The sequence below is a fragment of the Stigmatopora nigra genome, chromosome 8, assembly GCF_051989575.1.
Source record: "Stigmatopora nigra isolate UIUO_SnigA chromosome 8, RoL_Snig_1.1, whole genome shotgun sequence".
NCBI classification, from domain to species: Eukaryota; Metazoa; Chordata; class Actinopteri; order Syngnathiformes; family Syngnathidae; genus Stigmatopora; species Stigmatopora nigra.
In genome coordinates this window covers 4600391-4616090 of record NC_135515.1, presented here as the reverse complement: position 1 = coordinate 4616090, position 15700 = coordinate 4600391, and the positions used below count along the sequence as shown (strand labels likewise).

At 37.4% G+C, this 15700-nt stretch overlaps 2 protein-coding genes across 2 annotated transcripts; one reads left to right on the top strand and one right to left on the bottom strand.

Annotated features, from left to right (window-relative positions):
• The first annotated feature begins 1599 nt into the window (after window positions 1-1599).
• mmp13b (matrix metallopeptidase 13b) lies at window positions 1600-3921 on the top strand. The gene is made up of 11 exons (XM_077722541.1): window positions 1600-1696; window positions 1754-1864; window positions 1996-2123; window positions 2197-2345; window positions 2549-2674; window positions 2751-2906; window positions 2988-3108; window positions 3183-3316; window positions 3382-3541; window positions 3634-3737; window positions 3821-3921. The coding sequence occupies exons 1-11, from the start codon at window positions 1607-1609 to the stop codon at window positions 3919-3921; spliced, it is 1380 nt and encodes a 459-aa protein (XP_077578667.1). The 5' UTR covers window positions 1600-1606.
• Window positions 3922-9352: 5431 nt separating this feature from the next.
• On the bottom strand, window positions 9353-14536 carry tsku (tsukushi small leucine rich proteoglycan homolog (Xenopus laevis)). The gene is made up of 3 exons (XM_077723178.1): window positions 14353-14536; window positions 11245-11559; window positions 9353-11088 (listed from the first exon to the last, which is right to left on the bottom strand). Exons 2-3 carry the CDS (start codon window positions 11551-11553, stop codon window positions 10345-10347), a joined length of 1053 nt encoding a protein of 350 aa, XP_077579304.1. The 5' UTR covers window positions 11554-11559; window positions 14353-14536; the 3' UTR covers window positions 9353-10344.
• Between the last annotated feature and the right edge of the window lie 1164 nt (window positions 14537-15700).

Sequence of the window (15700 nt, the reverse complement as noted above, 5' to 3'; positions counted from 1 at the left end):
GAGGCATGGAAATTACAAGAGCTCAGTGAATGTTAGCCATGGTGATGGAGCAAAATCCACAACCTTGTTTATTTTTATTTCATCATGTCATAATTTGAGGGCATAGAGTGCATTTGGGAGACCGTTATTGGAAACTATGTTGACATATTTGAATGAAAAATAAAGTAGTACAGATAAAATATTTCAAATCATTCAAAAATATAAACTATATTTGAAAAAAAAATACAAAAGAATAAGAAAAGATATACAAAATCCACAATAGTAACCTAGTTTCTAAATCAAGAGTTGTCTTGATGTGTTTTATGTCAGACATATGCACAATAAACCTTCCTAAACGTATTTTGTTTGTGTGCTTGCTTAGCAGATTTAATCATGTAACAGTTATAGCTCCCCAAATCTGTCACCATCTTGTTACTGATTGTGCAAAAACACAATGCGCTGCAAGAATATCATCCAGCATTGCAGAAAAGAGGTCGCACATAAACACGTGCATAGGTCCAGAACATGTGTGTGTTTGTCAGGGACCATTTTTAAATGCCATACAAATTCCCCCTGACTGTTAACTTCCCCTTAATGAGTCACACAATCCACACAGCACCGAGAAAGCAGAGATGTTGCCCAAAAAATATAAATATATATGTATATATATTATTTAACTGTGTCTATAGCATTGGTTTTCTAATGTGCTATCAATGCCCATGGAAACATTCTAAGTTAAACAGATGCCAGATCCCAGCAGGTAAATAAAACAAGTTGGTAAAGTGCATTGTAACGCATTCATTAGAATTTCATCATTGGAGAAAATAGTGTCCAGGTTGCCCGTTTATTGTATTTGGATGAATTCAGATTCCAATAACTCATGCAATAGTGAGGCGAGAAAGTCCCTCAAAAAGTTCATGAACTGTGTTTGGTTCAAGGGCCTAATTAGAAAAATGGGCCTGGGTGTCTTCCCGTGTGATTGATTGATGAGGTTTACCACAGTTTTAGGCTGTAGTCAGCTTTGCTGGGAAAGGCTCCAAACTATTAAGCAAAAGTGTAAAAGCTCTAGTGTAGATTTGATACTCATGGTAAAAATGTAAGGAAGCGAAAGGTCTAAAATGTTACCTTAAATCAGTCGACTTTAGTAACAAAATATAAAGTGCGTGAAGCATGAATCTATATTTCCATGAATTAATTAGTCATAAAATTAAATAGATGTACAATTTACAGTGAATTTCTGATGTGGTGTCCTTGTTTTGGAAATTGTAAAGTTAAAGATACACTTCCTATAGAGTGAATTGATGGGAAAATGTCATGGTTTTGGGGAGAACAAATTGGTAAAGAAAATTAACTTTTCCAACACTACACATCGACATAATGTCCCAAAACAAAGTGCAACATCAGCCTGTTTCGCCACTGACATTTGCAGTATGTTTTGGGCCACTAATTGAGTCAGCCCGCCACACTTCAGAAGCAGGCGCTCAGACAAACACGAGCATGTTTTCGTCACCCATGAGGAAGTGGCTAGGTGCTTTTACATGAATCACTTGGATCCCTGAAGGAAAAAAAGAGGAGTTAAAAGCATTATAAATACCCCTTAGGGAGGCATAGTGTCAATGATTGCAAGATGTTATTTTGGCTGCTGCTGCCACTGGCCGCTCAATCGCTGGCAGGGCCTCTGCTCGCCAAGGAAAAAGACAGGCGGGTTCTCGCTGAGGTAAGATTTGAAGATCCCCAACTTTAACTACATTCATATTAATTTATCATTTTTCAGAGGTACCTTCGGAATTTCTATGGCCTTCCAGCCGGTCTGCGAGCTCAGAGAAGTAAAGCAGACGACTTTAAATCCAAGCTTAGGGAAATGCAAAAGTTCTTCAAACTTCAGGTAAGGAACTGAAATAATGTATAACCATTCACACAAAAATCAATGCATTAATTTGATGAATAACTAGGCCTAATCTTGGGTTAAACAAAGGCCATAAACATGCCTTGTGACGTTTCTGCCAATGTACGCAGGTGACAGGTGACCTAGATGACAACACCGTAGATCTGATGACACAGGCAAGATGTGGTGTGCCCGATATTGGAGAATACAACCATTTCCCTCAGCACCTCAAATGGAAAAATAACCTAGTGACTTTTAGGTCTGCCACCAGACATATATTTGGGGAGAAATATTGATATTAGGATTCATCATTCATTTTCTACTTATTTCAGGATTATAAATTACACTCCAGATCTGAGAAAGCCAGATGTGGACCGAGCCATCCGCAATGCTCTCAATGCGTGGTCTGCTGTAACGCCACTGACTTTTAAGAAGCAGTACTATGGAAATGCTGATATAATGATCAGCTTTGGAAGAAAAGGTACCATCTAATAACTCTTACATAGTAATTTATTTATACAAGTGACTTGTGAAGCTAGATTTTTAGTTAATAAAACTCAATTTATTCCCATAATCCTGAATTCTGACTAAAACTAAAGGGAGAATAAAGTCAGAATTCTGATTTTAAAGTCAATACCTTTATTTCTTCAGTGGCCCTAATCCTTTTTTATACTAACCATACAGAACATGGTGACCACAACCCTTTCGATGGTCCTAACGGACTGCTGGCTCATGCTTACCCTCCGGGCAATGGCATTGGAGGAGACACCCACTTTGATGAAGATGAGCACTGGAGCAAAGATTCATCAGGTAGTGAATCTTTAAGATGAAGATGACATTTCCTTGAAAAGGCCAAGATGACTAAAGTGAATGTTCCTCCACACAGCGTACAATCTGTTCATCGTGGCAGCACACGAGTTAGGCCACGCCCTTGGTATGTCGCATTCCACTGACTCCGGGGCGCTCATGTACCCCATCTACACGTACGCTAAAGGGTATCCGCTCGCTGAGGATGACGTTAAAGGCATCCAAGCCCTCTACGGTGAGCACTGCATCATTATATGCGTGACAAAACAAGATTGATTTTTTTTCTTCTCAACAATTTATCTTGTTGAAATTACAGGTCCAAATCCTGACCATAAAAAAGTCAAGCCAAAGCCAGATGCACCGGAAAAATGTGACCCTGAATTGAGTTTTGATGCAACTACGGAACTTCGAGGAGAAACCATCATCTTTAAAGACAAGTGAGTTGGTCCATGATCCCAACTATGGTCCAAAAATGCACATAAACATTGGAAATGTGTCATTTTTTTCCCAGATTTTACTGGCGCATCCACCCACAGATGCCCGAACCCCAGCAAATACTGATCAAATCCACTTGGCCATCCATCCCTAGCAAGATAGATGCAGCCTATGAAAACCCAGTGAATGACCGAGTCATCATTTTTAGTGGTAGGTTAAAATTTTGAAAATAATGTCATTAAAAAACTATATAAACCCTTGCTTTTTTTCGTCAGGTATCCGTATGTGGGCTCTGAATGGATATAACCTTGTGGATGGCTATCCAAAGTACATACACAAACTAGGACTTCCCAAGCGTGTGAGGAATATTGATGCAGCAGTTTACATCAAAAGCACAGGAAAAACTCTTTTCTTTCATGAAGAGGAGTATTGGAGGTACTTTACTTACTGTATCTTATTAAAAATAGGAGAGAGTGTGTGTATTGTTTTAGACATTCACCAAAAATTACCATATTTGCTTTTCCCAGTTATGATGAAGCAAGCGGAACCATGGATAGCGACTACCCACGAGCCATAGAGACAGATTTTCCTGGGATGGACGACGAGTTTGATGCTGCGGTTGATTATCAGGGTATTCACTGACTTCTCTCTAAAACTCAATTTATGAAGTTATTCTTCTCAATAGTCACTTTTCTTACTGTTTTTTCCCCCCAGGATTCTTGTATTTCTTCCATGATAACAAGCAGTACGAGTACAATTACAGGTCACGAAAGGTCATGCGGATCCTGAGAACCAACTTTATTCTTGGGTGCTGAAGTTATCTTCAATCAATACAGAATAAAATGGAAATACATAGGAATTATGGAGTTGAAAAATGAATATATTAATTACAATATTGCTAGATATCCTATTAACTTCTGGTACTACAGTACCTTTGTATGTATATATGTATTCTTTTGATTTATTGTCTATTCTGTTTCACTTTTTAGGTAAGTTAATATTTGTTGATAGATATTAATAAAAGTTCGCGAGAAGGTTATGGTTCACACATGTCTTCACACTATTATTAAATTAAAAGTGATATTTATATATTTTATTGGGAGGGATCGTATAAATCTACTTTTTACACCAGAGGGCGACAATGTAACAATTTATACAGTATTAAGGAGGACATAACATGAATTGTCAATGTTGCAGGTTAATTTGGTCAATTTATAATATATTGATTCAAATTATTTTAAAATATTTGACAGTGTAGCAATAGATTTGGAACTGTGTTGGGGGCATCTCGGTTCAAATGTCATAATCCAAAGGTCAATCACATGATTGTGTTTCATTTATGTATTCATACATTTGAAACTTTATTTGCTTATGTGTTCTTCAAGTATGAGCTTTAGTAGACTGGGCCAAAGTTAATACAGATACAAGAGAAAAGCAATAGGAAGCGACTTAAAGCAACCATCTTTGGGGGAAAAAACTTTGCAGGATCCCGCCCTGAGTCAGCTAATGAAAACCAGATGGTGGACAAAAGACAATAATTGAATCATAACAATGACTCCGCTTAAACCTTGGAAACTCCCTCTGAGGTCACAAAAAGGATAGATGATGATGATGCAAACATTAGCCACAAAATCAAAACATATGTGACCCTCTATTCATTTCCGAAAAGTTTGTCTTCTAGCTGAAAATACACCTCTGCTCATAGGTCAATGGAGTGAATATTTTATTTTTCTATAATTACAAAGCAGGAAAGGTTTGTGCCATTGAAGGATGATTAAAATCACTTAGAAAATGGCATTGTTGTGTAAACCTGGCAAAATGTAATTCTAAGTTATAAATACTAATAATAAGAATAGAGAAAAAATGAGCACCACTTGGTATTAATACTCTACAATTATACTGAACACACAATTTTTCAATACATAATGTACTATAATAAATCTCTAATAAATTCCACATGGTTATGCGAGTACAGTAGAACTGGTTCTTTACTACATTCATGTCATTCCTGGGAACTCATTCATGTGGGATGTAATGACGCAAACTAATAGTGTAAATAAAATGACTGGACAGATACTGTTCTTTAAAAGAGTATAGATAAAAAGCAGTTAACCTTCTCAAGAAAAAAATCTGAGTCATTGGTAAATTTGCAATAGAAGAGCCGCATTAAGTGGCTACACTTCTATTGAATTAAACTGAATGACAAGCCTTATTGTTGTTGTGCCTCAACATGCATGTTAGTCATCATGTCTGCTTGATGGCACTATTGATAAACCTTTGTGCTTTAAAGAAGTGGACTGGATAATCAAGAAACTCTTCTTTTGTTTTCCTTTTTACTGAGTTAAACGCAACTGGTTCAGCATACAGAAAGAGAGGTGGATTATTTGAAACTGCCCAATGCTCAAACTTTTGCTTGCCAATATGATACTAGTAATGTTGGACTCCTACAGTAGATAAGGATAAGATGTATAGAAAATGTATAGATTGACATACATTTGTAATCGCTGTTGCAGATACAAGAATGTGCAGATTATACAAATTTGACGAGAGAGATTAGGGCTATAAAATGCACTTGAAATTTAAACAAAATACAAAGTACAAGAGGTTGTCTCAGTTAGATGTTGTAAAATGTTCAGGGAGTAAGTCAGCCACAGCATATGAATATCTATGCAAGCTATGCACATTTAAAAGTAGCAAAGAAGAAAAACAATTATGGGTAAAAAGAACCCAACAAAACATTAAAGTTATACTGGGGAATGATATTTGATTTCTCATATTCCAATTTTTTATTTTCTATTTTTTACCCACTACATTTGGATTTTTTTTAAGCGAGTAAATGAGTAACAGTATTAGGTAACAGGATAGTAACAGTATTCTTTCATGAGTAGTGTTCCCACCTTTGGGGTCTCAATTATAAAGTTTGTATAGAAAAGGTTCTAAATTTCTTCATATAGCTCAAATTAATATAGATATATTTCTTAAATATGTTGTGATCTTCCGTGCATTCACAAATGCGTCCGATTGACCAAGTATGGTGGCAGCAATCCCTTCAAGAATGTGCTGATGGAACGTCTTTCCTCTGGACAATCATTGCAAAGAGGGCGGGCAAAAGGAACTTCCCCAAGACCGAGAAAAGAATTACAAAAATAGAATACTTGCTGGAAAAATTGCTACAGATGTCATAATAAGATTGACATACAAGAATCTATCTAACTATTGCCAAATATTTTGCTCAAGTTTCCTTTTAGTATTATTGTAATATCTACTTTGTATTACCTGTAAATTGCAGTGTCTACTTACCGTAATTGCTACTGTAGTACTCCTCAAGTACTTATTAATATACAATAGGTTCATAGGTTGCTCATTTTTCCCTTCACATGAATGCTTGAAATGTCATAAATCATAATATCATAATTTTAAAGGTTTAAGTGGATTGAGTAGCATTATTTCTATTCAAATTTAGTTAAAAGGCAGTCTGGATCTGAGAACAACAACTGATCTTTGTGCTGTGCAAGATGAGCCAAGCTTTTGTTTGCCAGACAAACGGAAAAAAAAAAAGTCTGAGCTCTGCTGACACAGTCCATCTGCGTCCTTTGTCACCTCTGTGCTGCCGAGGCAGCGTGTGCTTTAGTTTCCAAGAGTAATTACCGCTAATGTCATTCTACCAGATAGTCTAGATTTATAACATTAAAAGGGGATGTATAATTAGACTATAGAGCTGCTGTTATTTTTGGAGACTCATTCCAACAGCCTAAAGGGTTTGGCTGGCATATACCAATATTCCCATTGCCCATCGATGCTGTTATCGTTGAGGCTTGTGGATTCTGCCTAGCAACAAATTGGAAGCATATGTGGCAAAACCCTCATTAAAAGTTTTACAAATATGTTATGTTATGTACATAGGATATCACTTTAAATATATATCAAATAGATATAGAGATTCTTGAAATGGCAAGGGTACAGTGCAGCTTAATTGTAAATGATTTATGAAAATAACCAACAAAGCTATCTGAAATGTAAAGAAATTAAATAAATTCTTGTAGTGGTAGAGAGAAGAGACCACTTGAACATTACAAAGCTGCTGAGGACCTTGGCAAGTGAGGTCTAATTACATTTCGCTGAAAGCACTTACTTGCACTGCAAGAGTGCAAAATAAGAGGATAAAATTTCATGTTCGGTCTTGTTTGGAAGTGTTGTCAATCTGTCTGTGATCCCACACCAAGCCGGTGCTGTATCAGTGATTTGACTTGGTTAAAAAAAATAACTGCTGTTTTGCCTTGACCCACTTTCAACTTTGTCCCCAGGGAGTAAGCAGAAAAGACCTCTTGTTTTTTTCTCAATGCCTGTCAATCAGGCTGTGAAATAACCACCAAAATTAGACGTTACAAGACGTTTGAATAAACATGAGTGGACTGTGAAACACTGGCTCTCTGTTCATTCACTGCAAAATTTTAGCACTCACTTATAGAGTTCTCAGTGATTGGAATCCTCTGTACTTAGTGGTCATTTCATTGTTTTGTTGGGCCATGGTGGTTTAATCACTATATTTTACACACAAAATCAAAAAACAAAAGGTGATGGATATGTGCAGTCTACTGCGGTCAAAATCTGGAATACACTTCCATTGAAGTAGCTTTTATTATGGACTTTCTTTTTTTAATAGTAGCTAAAAATGTGCCAAGAAAGGAAAGACAACAACAACAATTGAATTAAACTCATCAATTCCAAATGTCAAGGGTCAAATTAAAGTCAGAAAATGACAGAAGTTGACAGCATATCAAATATTTATGTAAAATAGCAATCCCTTCAGACATTAACATTGCTTACCTGTAGAATCTTGCAATGCAGCAGGTACTCTCAAAAATACTTTAGACAAAGGGATGGGCAATAATTCCACAAAGAGCCGATGTGGGTGTTGTTTTTAGTCCAGACCGAACCACCACAAATGATGTTTCTGCTTAATCAAGCAGCACCTGACTGCAATCAATTGCATACACTTATAGGATACCTGGTTGGTTAAAGCATGTCCTAATATTCGATTGGACTAAAAACCTGCACCCACTGTGGCCCTCTATGAATTAATTCCCCTGATTTAAAGTGTTCTGTTCAGGTGCAACTCCATAAAACTGGTCAAATAAGTATCCTACTTTAAGCTGCACAGGTTGAAAGGAAAAGGCATTTGAATGAAGTGAAGTGTCCTGCATATAGCAGGATATTTTTGTCAGTTTGTTGAATTCCACAAGTGACTTTGCTTATATGTGGACTTTTTACTGAGAAAATGTGCTGTGGGGGACAGATTGTGATGGATGGTCGACTTCATTCCGAACACGCAAGTGCTTGAGAAGTAAAGGTGCACATCTGGAAGTGTTATCTGCAATGGGGTCATCGACTAAAGGCTCACTTAACTGCCTCCCCCCTATGCAAGAGAATAGCCACTTTCACAAATAGACACACTCCAGTGGGAAACGAATGAGGGCAGTGTTAATTGTTTGCATAAAAACCCACAAACAAAAGCATTTAAATAAATTAAAGCTCTGAGAACGAACTCTATAAAGATGTCAAAAGCACCAAACTCTTATATAATTTGTAAAGCCAATGGGAGACCCTTTTCCTTTTGGTCCAAGTGTGTTTGTTGAAGAGAAGAGGGCATTGTGTGAATGTTTGCTCTGTGTGGCAGGACTTTTTTCTTCTTGATACAAGCCTCTTTCTTTGCTTGTCACTTTAGCACAGTACTATCCTAAACTGGCTGGGGAACATGCTCCACTCCAATTCCCACTGCCCACTTTAGTGTTTCTAAAGCCTTTTCCATACTTCGTCCTTCACAACTTGGAATGAGTAACATACAGACAACTCTTATTTAATTTTTTCGACATTTCATAAAAATTGCATTATTCATGCCACATATCACCAGGGCAACACTCAATGTGTCGGGATGACGCCAAATTCACATTTGGTTGTGTTTTTTTTTTTTTTAACAAAACTTAAGCTACATGACAAACGTGAGTTACAAACCAATGGTAGTATAGATAGAATATAATGATAGAATCTGCAAAACATTACTGCTATTTAGGACACACCCAGTCTGTTGCTTTGGGCCAAGACACTCAGGCAGACGTTATAATGATAAATATAGCGTGGACGGTGACGCAAGTCTTTCCGCTTGTATTTTTGTTTTTCTTTAACAAGAATTTGCCATATGAACACACCTAACATGACTAAGTGCAACATTAAAACAAGAGAAAACTCTTAATTTATAAAGTATTTATTCATCTTCTCAAATTCATGCAGAATTTTAAAAGTCCATACAAAGATAAATCTTTCCAGAGATTTATTTAACTATCTGATTGTAATAAAGATAATGACCATTTTGAATCCGGGATCTCACATCTTTACGTATTTTGTAAACATTCAAACAAGCAGTCATCAGTTTGGTCATTTCTTGGATCCACAGGAAATCATTGTATGATACATAGCCCAACAGATGTGTCATTACATTAATGTAACAACCGTGTCAAGGGTTGTGCGACTAACTTGCACAAAAAGCAGCACAAAAATTGGACATTTGCAAACGTTTTGAAGTACATTCAAGATGAAAAAAAATCCTATTTTTTCCCTCACTTGATTAAGTCGTTCCACAAATGTCAATATCCAAGCAAACCTAACCACGGGAAATTATGAATGATTATACCATTTTGTCAAGCAACCCCATTAAAACTCCTGCAATAAAGATACTGTAATAAAGAGAGAAAAACATGGCGTTGGAAAGCCTCCCAAATTTGAATGAATAAAAAATAGGGGAAGTGTATTGGGTGCGTGGGATGTAAATTCTAGTGATATTGTGATGACCTAATCCAAGATAGTGGTAATTTTCTGGAATAATTAAAATGTATGAACTCATGATAAAATAGCTTACGCTAAGCAAATAGTATAATGCGCTCACATATTCAAAATTGATAAAATGAAGTTTTGATGTAGTGGTAATGTGGTCAGTGGTGGTGGAGGAAATTTCCTGTTAAGAAAACTTGACATGTTGTTTCTGTGGCATACACAAAAGTGCAACAAGATTCCCATTGTTTCTTTTTAAATGAAGAAAGTGGCTAGAAAAAAATACTATTTTAGGTTTCATCATTATTTTTTTGTCTATGAAGGCCAAAGAAATCCTCTTAAAGCTTGAAGGGGGTGCACTTGAAGGCACAGCGCTGGTAAAAAAGAACCAAGACTGATCTGTCTTGACAGAATCACAAAACAACGCCATTCCGGTTACAGTTAAGCACCTCGTAGTGTTTAGTTTGACCCAGCTGCCGGTGAAACTGTCCTTGTTTCTGGGTCCTCCAGCAATGGATGTTCTGTCCTAATGTAATGCTGTTGATACTGGGGAGGTGAGAGAGCATGTTGTTTGGCAAGGACATCACTCCAGAGCCGGATAAATTCAGCTCCTGTAGCGATTTCAGTTTGGTGAAAACAGACGGGTTTAATGTCTTCAGTTTGGGATTGTTGGAAAGATCCAATACTTGGAGGCTGTGGAGACTTTTAAAACTGTGTGCCTCAATTTTCTGAAGCTCATGAAGGTTGCTGAGGGATAGGTAAACCAGATCTTTTGAGTAAGCCAAGTCTCCTTCTTTAATAGTGACGATGGGGTTTCGATCCAGATTGAGGTATCTCAGTATCTCAAGTCCCGTCAGATTTGGTATACTTGAAAGACGATTTGCAGTGAGATTTAACCTTTGAATGTGTACAAATTTCCCAGGTGGCATTAAAGAAATGGACTCAAGGTTATTGTGCGACAGATCCACGCTAATTGGTTTGCTGTTTACTTTAAACGCAAAAGCATCCAAGTCAAACTCCTGGAAGTTGTTGTAGCTCAGGTCCACTTCAGCCAGTGGGATGCCAAAGAAGCAGCCTGGTGAGAGAACTTCCAGTTCATTGTGGCTTAGATCCAGTATTTCCAGGTAATAAAGTTTGGAGAAAGCTTTGGGGCTTACCTGTAAAACATTCGACAGGTGAGAGGCTACTCTGTAGCAAAAACACAGAAATATATATCTATTTTTTTTTTAAAGAAATAAATTTGGCATTTTTGTGAAAACAATTCTGACACAATGGATTGGACTGTAAAATAAAATAAGTGAGGTTTTACTCACCATTGTAATGTGGTTGTCTCTTAGGTCCAAGCTCACAAGGGTGGTGTAACCCGGCCCCACCAGCATGGTGTCATTTAGGGGGCCCATTGAATTAGAGGACAAGTCCAAATAGGCGGTGTCCAGTGGTATTGGCACAGGCATTGAGGTGCCTGGGCCCAATCCTCGACAGTCTACTGTGGTAAGGCTGAAGCTGTCAAAAAGGCCGAAGTTTTCCACCTCGCAGTGGCAGCCAGGGTGGCAGTTCTTGACCGAAGTGGAAGGGATGGGCGCCAGCAGCACCAGCAGGCCAAGCCGAAGGGAGAACGCCATTATGCTCTGCACACATAGCACATTATTTGACTTACAAAGTGAAATGCAATTAAATCTTTCTATTTCTTCAAATGGGATTCATTATTTCAATATTTCATGTTGCATTTTACCTTTTAATATTTGGAAAAAATACTCTGATATCTATGTTGCCATATCCTGACTGAGGAATGATTAGTACAAAATGACAAAATTAAACTATAATAAACCTAGGAGGTTTCGTACATTTGCTTTTATTAAAAGGACCACACAAGGTATTAAAATATTTTAGCCCTAAGAAAAAGCTAAACCAAAATGGCCAGAGAGCAAAACAGGAAGAAAAAAAAAGGAAAAAAAGACAAACAGTTACTGAAATAATCTGCTTCATCATTCCAAGCCATTCTGTTCTAGGTCAGTTCTTATCTAGCAAATAATTTTCATTAAAAACATAACAAAAAACTGACAGACTTGATTATGATGTTCCGTTTACTTCTGGGTTTTCGAACAAAGATCGAGTTAGAGACAGTACCCAAACCTAAACTGCACTGAATATGATGTGAGAATGTGAGATGTGTAACAAGGGGAAATAAAGAGTCAGCGTGGATCTGTCCTGCCAATACCCAGCAGGCCACAGATAAAAGTAACTTCTCTTGGTTGCGAAATAATCACCACACATAGCAAAGTATCACTTTGGCTTTAGATGCTTTGAAATGTCTTTTTCAGGCAATGCGTTAGCAGAAATGTCCCATTATATCAACATTATTTGCTTAGTAGGCTTGCAATGCACTAAATTATTAGACTACTAGACTAGTATTGGGATCATTGACACAAACTATTATGTAAAGGGCTGACAAAAGGCCACTACTTGTTTAACATTCAGTGTAGCTCAAAGTCCTCGACCAGTACTTCTGTGTAGTGTTTCATTTGACCCCTGAACTTCAATGACTCCTGGATGTGTGTACTGTGTAAAAGGTTCTTTCTTGTAATTATTACAACCTCTTTCCACAAAGCTGGAATAAAAAGAGTGAGCCTTTGGATTTTTACATGCCTTTTGTTTAGGACTTTTACAACACAACAGTAGTTTTCAAATTGAAGATGTTAACCACAGTAGTTGTCTGATGGAGTAAAAATATTGTTTAAGAGCCTGACAATTACATGACAAAAGTTTTGATTTTACTATCTAATGCCCACACATTTATTGATGACCCCATTTGAACTTGAGATTACAGAGGAAGGGCTTGGTCAGACACAATGCCTTTAAAAAAAGACAAAGACCAGAGGCCGACTTTTTACCGCAGGAAACTCCCCGTAAAACAGAAAGTGCGAAACATGACAGTGGCAGCTCATTGTGTTGGAAGCCGTCCGTGTTCATCGTTCCTTCAACCTTTGTTCCATCTGTTCTGGCAAGGTTCTGAACGTTCCCTTCCAGGTGTTCTTCTCCCCCAACTAATAAATCTCCTCTAAACACCAGAAGGCCTTGAGCACACATGCACGCTAAGGACAGCGAGCAGTGAGACCATCCAACCCTCCCTTCCACCTGACTGAATGAATAATCAGCAAAAGTCTGCAAGAAAGAACGCCCTGACATCCTCTCACTTCCCACGCCTTTCTACTAAAAGAGAGTGAAAAGACAAATTTCTCACTTCTCTAAAACACCAACAATTAACTCATTATTCAAGAATTTAAATGGTTTTAAATTGTCTTGTTTTTTTTCTTCAATATTTGTTCATCTGGTATTTTAATCTTCATTTACTACTGATGTCATTGACACATTTGATTGATAACTTGTCATTTTAGGTTGTTTTGAAGTGCAATTCAGATATCGGACAGCATCTTCACTCAGCTCATCAGGTGTTGGGACATGCCAAAATAAGAGTAGAATCTCTTTAATCAGGCTCAGCAGCCAGGAGATGGACAAATGAATGACCAACATAGCAACATTGACAAAAGAATAGAAAGGGCTGTTGTAAAAAGCCATGCAAGCATAGGAAGAGAATGGAAACTCCACACCGCTTAAAGGCCTGAGGCAAAATACAAACTCAGACCTTAGAATGTTCACATAGATGGACAAAATGCTAGTCCACCATGTTGAAAAGTAAAATCAGTAAAGCAATACGAGTAATACTGCATGGATTTTGAATGACTGTTCATGTTAATCAACCTTTTCCATCTATTTTGCACGTTTTTCTAATAACACACCTAAAATAAAATAATTGATTGAATTGAATGCTTTTAAAACTAGATTTAAAGCTTTCACCCCATAGTGCACAATTAACAACAACAAACAGACAAATAAATCATCAATATATAAATGAATAAGTAGTCCTTTAGAAGTGACATACTTGTTAGTTTGACCAGAGTAGTTCATCTTAAGAAACGATCTTACATTCTTCAGGCATTTAACCTATTGCAAAATCTACTGATTTTTGAGATCCGATCTTTTCTTTTGTACGTAGCAGACAACACATGAACGTGCGTCTCGATGGAGATCACCTTCGACGATCTGATGACTAACGCGTCGACCTCCCCAAGCGGATGTCAATCACCGTCTCGCATGATGCTTGATAAAGTTATCCGAACTGCGGGTATCATTTGTCCGCTCAGTTCAATGAAACACAGGCGAAAGTGAAATTTGAGCTGACTACTGAGCCCCGATGGCTTTTTTTTTTTTTTTTTTTTTGGTTTAGTTTAGTTGTTGTTGTTTTTCACCGGACCTCTCAAACGCAAACTTTTAACACACGCGCAAACACGCACACACAAAAAAAGAGGAATTACAAAGAAAGTCATGCAGATCAGATCGCTTTTTTTCAAAGTTTGACTTGCCTTTCACTTAGTTTCCGCGCTCTTTTGGAGATCGTTTTTCCAGTTCACTTCACTGCTCCCATTTTCCAATCCCCCGCTGTGCTGGGCTCCTGTGTGTCCGGGCGAAGTGCCTCTCTCCGGGGCTAGTCGAGCTCGGAAGGTCCCTCCCTCCTTCCCTTCCTTCCCTGGGTCTCCTCCGCTCTGTTCACACAGTTGGTAGGCGTTAACATAAACTAGACTCTCGTCTGCCCATTTAAAAAAAAAAAGTTGACTTAGAGGTTGTCTTTTCAAATGCTGCCACTTAGAGGAAAGCCTCAACAATTGAGCAAAAACAACTGAGTATGAAATACAATAAATTCAAATTAAAGTAAGTCTTTTGTATTGTATGTAAATGTTATTACAGTAAATATTGAACGTATCTCTAAAAATACATCTAAATGTAGTGAAATGTAAATTGGCTGACAGTAAAATTATATTTAAGAAGTTCTAAACAAGTTATTCGTGGAGTTGATTCCCAATAATGAAGGCTTCTCGAGCAGTTTTCCCATTTGGCCCGAGGAGGGCGCCAGAGTTAAATGCAAAAATGTAAACATTGGCATTGCCGTGCGTTTTTATTAGTGTTTGAACTTAGTTTGAACTACTTGGAACTGGAATCAATCCAATGATTTTGTGGATATTTTAAAATACACAATTTAGAGTTCAGACATTATTCTTATTATTATAATAACGTTTTAAAGATAGTCATATTAACTTCCATTCAAAGTATAAAAGTACTTCCTTAGGCTTGCAGATGGAATCAGCTCATTTTTGGTGAGAAGCAGGCCGCACTGACACTGTACAGTAAATAAAAACATATATCTGTCATTCAGGAAATGAGCATCTTGAAACGTGGTGGCTATATTACAAGGATAAGTATTTATTGATCTTCTGGGCCCAATTTGCTTTAGTATTAGTGTTCATTAAGGGTTGCCTTTAGGTTACAAGTTAGCCAGAAGAATGTATGTGTGCAGTCTTCAGCTTATAGTGTATTGTTGCACCTTTGTGTTTGTTTGTTTTTAAAGCTTTAAAAATCTATTTTTGTTTAGACATGCACATTTTTATGTTTGTGTGAAATTTGGCTCAGCATGAGATGTGGAGTTTTTTTTGCACCTCACTGGGTGGTAAATATGTTGAGTCATCATTTCTGTCTTCTATTCCTGCAAGCATGCAGTGGTGTCAAGGTGTTACGTTTAAGAGGCTCATGGGCTTAACTGGGATATGGGTCAACAAAGGTGGAATCATTTTACAGCTGTGAGGAATATGTATCTGCATGTGATCTGACATGTACAATGTCTTTCACATTTTGACATTTTGTTTGCCTTAACGATCT

What these genes read in the sequence shown, in the direction of transcription:
- mmp13b (XM_077722541.1), top strand. Translation starts at nt 1,607, where the DNA reads ATGTTATTTTGGCTGCTGCTGCCACTGGCCGCTCAATCGCTGGCAGGG. An exon ending in ACAGGCGGGTTCTCGCTGAG is followed by an intron (nt 1,697 to 1,753) that starts GTAAGATTTGAA and finishes ATCATTTTTCAG; the next exon opens with AGGTACCTTCGGAATTTCTA. An exon ending in ACCATCATCTTTAAAGACAA is followed by an intron (nt 3,109 to 3,182) that starts GTGAGTTGGTCC and finishes TTTTTTTCCCAG; the next exon opens with ATTTTACTGGCGCATCCACC.
- tsku (XM_077723178.1), bottom strand. Translation starts at nt 11,553, where the DNA reads ATGGCGTTCTCCCTTCGGCTTGGCCTGCTGGTGCTGCTGGCGCCCATC. An exon ending in GAGACAACCACATTACAATG is followed by an intron (nt 11,089 to 11,244) that starts GTGAGTAAAACC and finishes AATGTTTTACAG; the next exon opens with GTAAGCCCCAAAGCTTTCTC.